The sequence below is a fragment of the Lactuca saligna genome, chromosome 3, assembly GCF_052625555.1.
Source record: "Lactuca saligna cultivar CGN05327 chromosome 3, ASM5262555v1, whole genome shotgun sequence".
NCBI classification, from domain to species: domain Eukaryota; kingdom Viridiplantae; phylum Streptophyta; class Magnoliopsida; order Asterales; family Asteraceae; genus Lactuca; species Lactuca saligna.
Genome location: NC_136419.1, coordinates 212,224,704 through 212,229,566, shown reverse-complemented (window position 1 = coordinate 212,229,566; position 4,863 = coordinate 212,224,704). Strand labels below are relative to the sequence as shown.

Sequence of the window (4,863 nt, the reverse complement as noted above, 5' to 3'; positions counted from 1 at the left end):
ACTCGGAGATTTGGGTGACTTGGTGATGAAATCCATAGTAATCATCTCCCATTTCCACTCAGGTATCTAAGGCTGCTGGAGTAGACCCGAGGGTTTCTGGTATTCGACCTTCACCTTGGCGCAAGTCAGACACTTGGCCATGAAGGTAACGATTTCGGCCTTCATGTTTGGCCACGAGTATAGTTTCTTGAGATGCAGGTACATCTTATCTGAACTCGGGTGAACAGAGTATCTGGTCTTGTGAGCTTCGATCATAACAACTTCCCTGAAATACCACCCCGGTCATTAATGTGGTGTAAAGGACGTGAAAACAAAGCAGGCGAAATAGAAGATGCTAATGTAAAACTCATGGCAGAAAAACTAGTAAGTTATTGAAACTTTCTCCTTTGTTATTTGATTACTATAACAAATGTGACTTGTTAAATAAATATTGACGATGTTATTTTGATATCTTTTTGTGTACAGGTGGAACATGAAAAACAAATTAAAGATGGAGATGTGAAGCTTGATCCTGGGATGGATGCCATGTCATTAGTCTTTGGCAAGGATAATGGTGGATTCTTAAAAGGGGTTGGCACAGGTGTGACTGCTAGTAGATATTTCAATATTCCTAGAATCAAACGATCTTCAAAAGAACAAATTGCGGACCTAAAGTTTGAACTACAGAATGAGAGACTTGAGCTCCAGAAAAAAGATGAAGAACTTAAAGCGTTGTCAACAAAGGTGAGAGAACAAGATAAAACACTAAAGCTAGTTTTAGCTCATCTTGAATCACAAGGAACAATGATACCAAATCTAACATCTCATCCGAATCAGTCTCCAACACAAGTAAGTGAATTGTTATTGTTTTTGCAAAATGCATTTATTGCATAAATTGACCCTTTTCCTTCAATTTTGTAGGTCTTTTCGGTGGACAAGAATGTTGAATCTCATGGTACTCCTGTTACTAATACTATCATAGAGAAAGCACCTATCACAGATAAAGCATTGACAAATGAACCAGTTACACGAGTAAGTAATTATTTGATAAGTTCATTGATTTTAATATTTTTTTTGTAGTACTTTGTAAGTAATTATTTGAAAAAATCATTGATTTTAATATTTTTTGTAGTATTTTCTGATTTCCATATATTATTGAATTATTGTTTTCTAGGTAATGACAAAAACCGGCAAAATAACCGTTGAATCTAAGAGTGTGACTACAAATTCACATCCAAAAACAAAAGATACTCATTCACCAAAACTCCCATAGGTATGTATTTTAAAATGCAAATATAAATATGTGTTTATTCTTTTTTATCTAAATATGTGCAATCATTGTAGACAATGAAGATGATGAAGTGCATTCTACAATATCCAGATAATAGAAGCAACGTTGCTTATGGTACATTTTACATTTCTTCAGAAAGACAAGCCATTCATGGAGTTCCACTTCAAGACGACTGCTATAAAGTATCAATTGATGAAGTGATAAAGGGAGCTGCATTTTTACCATATCAAAACAGTTGAGGAGGCACATAAAACTTTTGTTGCATGGCCAAAATACCTTGTCAAATGTGACAAAAAGGTTTGTTTCTTCTATTAACTACATTATGCATTAAACTTTTTTCTTTTGGAAATTTGTTTTTTAAATTATTAGTTATTCAAGTTTGGTTCAATGTTGCTACAGATACCACGAATGAGATCAACTCAAGATGATGAATGTAAAAGCTCCAAGAAGCAAAAAAAAGTTTTTTAACGAGAGAGAGCATTGACAAACATACAAGGAGAACTTTCAACAAGACTAAACAAATCTAGTTTTTGGTTTATGCCTTTTTTTCCTTTCATTAGCATATTTAAGTAAACTTGTTTTGATTACAAGAATTTTTACCTTTTAACTAGGGAAATTATATATGAGAATTTTCATTTGAATTATTATTAATATTGATCTTTTTTTATCGTTTCACATTGTCCATTTATGGTTACATTTATTTAACATTGTTTTTTATTCCATGTGTCTGTAATAATTTTACCATCATGTTTTATTATGTTTTATCACTAAAATGCATAAAATTGTTACTTTACAAAAAATGTGTCGTGTGACTAAAGGGTTAACAATAGTCATGATAGAAACTCAATATGTGTCTACAAGTGTTTTATAGTCACTTTTAATTAAACATGTGTGACTAAATGTAAAAGAAATACAACATTGAAAATTTTTGTGTCTCGGAAAAGATACACATGTCACTCTATTTAATAATCATGTGACTATAAGTAATATCACAATAGGTTAAATGTAGTCACGGTGAATGAATTTGAGTGTCGATACAACACTAATGGTTACGATTGTATTGATTCGCGATATCTAAATCATGATCAATAGCCACAATGAAAACTATAGGTGTGTCTACAGGATAACAAATGTTATGGTTATGAAAAATTTGTGCGGCTAAACACTAAACAATAAGGACAGTAAACATTAGTTGTGTATCTACAATGATTTTATAGTCATGCTTCAATTTAGTATACATGACTAAAAACTAAATAGTATTGTTAATGTAGATAAATGTGTGTCAAAATCTTAACATATGTCACTTATTTCTACATTCATGTGGCTGTATGTTCTATAATAGTCATAGTTATAAAAACATTATGTAACTATACGACATTTGCAACTATGGTTTAAGTATGTATATGTGACTATAATAAAAACAATAGTCACACTCTGAAATTTTTTAATGTCTAAATGATAAAACCGGTCATACTTCAAACAAATTGTTATGTTCATAAGATGAATATTAGCCACTGTTATATATACTTTTGTGTCTATAAATCAATTACAGTCATGTTTAATTGATTTTCTATGTAGAAAAGATATAAAATAGCCACACTTACAACTTTTTATATGTTTGAATCATAGCAATGGTCATGATAAATTATACATATGTGGCTAAAAGTTATTGGATGAACATAGTTAAAAAATAGTATGTGTCTTTAAAATACTTTTGGTCATTGAAATTATAAATTTATGTGATCATTTTGGGAACATGGTCATGATTTATTTTATTATGAGCGTGTCTAAAAGATTGTTAATAGTCATATTTTTTTTGTGTGTGACAAATTATTAGCAAAACGTCATAGTGCAAATAAATTCATGTTACCATTTGTTGAATATGGTCATGTTTCGCTTAATTTTGTGTCTCTAAACGATAGTCAATAGTCATAATGAACATTATTTTGTGTGATGAATTATTATCAATACGCCACAGTGAAAAAAAAATTCATGTGACCATTGCATGAAAGGTCGTCACTAAAATAACTAGATGGTGTGTCTATAAAGGGTTTACAGTCACAATATTGGATAAAATGATAGATTACAACAACAAAAAACTTCACCCTATAGCCACACTTTTATGCTATGGTCATAGTTTTTCATATGATATAGCCACTAAACTTAAAAGTGATTGTATGGTGTCTAAAATGGCACAGCCTTCGGCGACACTTTCAATGAAAAAAAAAAGTGTGACTATAGGCATATGGTCACAATTTTTTGGTGTGACCATAACTCATTTTTGTACTAGTCTTCGAACTTTGGGGTCCAGATTCGATCTATGAAACAGTAGAGTCTGTCACCTCTGATCTCAAGTTTCTTATCTATTCCCCTCTAGGCTTTATTCAAAACGTTCTCTGGTTTTACGGCATCCAATTGGGCTTCTCGGATCTATACGGATAAGTGGGAATGGATGGTCATCATCAATGTCTTCGCCTTGTTGCTTGAGCTTTCCTTTCGGATAAGGGCATCGGCTACCACATTGGCCTTGCTGGGATGGTAGCGGGTTTCGCACTCATAATCACTGAGCAGTTCTACCCATCACCGTTGCCTCATATTTAAGTTCTTTTGATTGAAGATGTGTTGTAGGCTTTTATGGTCAGTGAAGATCATGCACATGGTTCCGTAAAGATAATGTCTCCAAATTTTCAGTGTGAAGACCATTGCTCCTAACTCTAGGTCGTGGGTCGTGTAGTTAACTTCGTGTGCCTTTAGCTATCTCGAAGCATAAGCGATAACTTTTCCTCTCTGCATAAGCACACAACCTAGGCCCCGATTAGACGCATCGCAATAGACAACGAAATCCTCTGTCCCTTCGGGCAGGGACAGGATAGGTGCGCTGCACAAGGCTTGCTTCAACATTTGGAATGTTGTATCTTGTTTTTCATTCCAACAAAAGGGGTACACCTTTCTGCATCAGAGTGGTTAGGGGTTTCGCGATTCTAGAAAAATTATGAATGAATCTGCGATAATAATCGGCGAGACCCAAGAATTGACGGATTTTTGTGGGTGTCTTCGGTGCTGACCAATTCTCTATTGCTTTATTTTAGACGGATCCACATGTATACCCCCCTTTCTTATCACATGACCAAGGAAAGTTACCTTCCCAATCCAGAATTCGCACGTGGAGAATTTCGTGTACAGCTTCTCTGATTTAAGAGTTTCCAACACTTCCCTCAAGTGTTGTTTGTGATCTTCTTCGCTTCGGGAATAAACAAGTATGTCGTCAATGAACACGATGATGAACTTGTCCAAAAAAGGGCGACACACCCGGTTCATCAGGTCCATGAACACAGCCGGTGCATTGGTTAGACCAAAGGGCATCACTACGAAGTCGTAGTGACCATATCGAGTCCTGAATGCAGTCTTGGAAATATCATTTTCGTGAACTCGAAGCTGATGGTATCCTGATCTAAGGTCTATCTTCGAGAAGTAAATGGCTCCCTAAGGTTGATCGAAAAGGTCATCTATTCGAGGAAGAGGATAATAGTTCTTGACGGTCAATTTTTTCAACTCACAATAGTCTATACACATCGGAAAGGATCCATCTTTCT

The 4,863-nt window shown here is 34.4% G+C and overlaps 1 protein-coding gene across 1 annotated transcript; it reads left to right on the top strand.

The window, feature by feature from the left end:
* Window positions 1–273: 273 nt before the first annotated feature.
* On the top strand, window positions 274–1,252 carry LOC145036355 (uncharacterized). The gene is made up of 4 exons (XM_078984801.1): window positions 274–363; window positions 466–828; window positions 901–1,011; window positions 1,154–1,252. Exons 1-4 carry the CDS (start codon window positions 289–291, stop codon window positions 1,250–1,252), a joined length of 648 nt encoding a protein of 215 aa, XP_078840927.1. The 5' UTR covers window positions 274–288.
* Window positions 1,253–4,863: the final 3,611 nt, after the last annotated feature.

Coding starts and splice junctions, on each gene's coding strand:
- LOC145036355 (XM_078984801.1), top strand. CDS start 289: ATGTGGTGTAAAGGACGTGAAAACAAAGCAGGCGAAATAGAAGATGCT. Junction 364..465: donor AACTCATGGCAGAAAAACTA/GTAAGTTATTGA, acceptor TTTTGTGTACAG/GTGGAACATGAAAAACAAAT. Junction 829..900: donor CGAATCAGTCTCCAACACAA/GTAAGTGAATTG, acceptor TCAATTTTGTAG/GTCTTTTCGGTGGACAAGAA.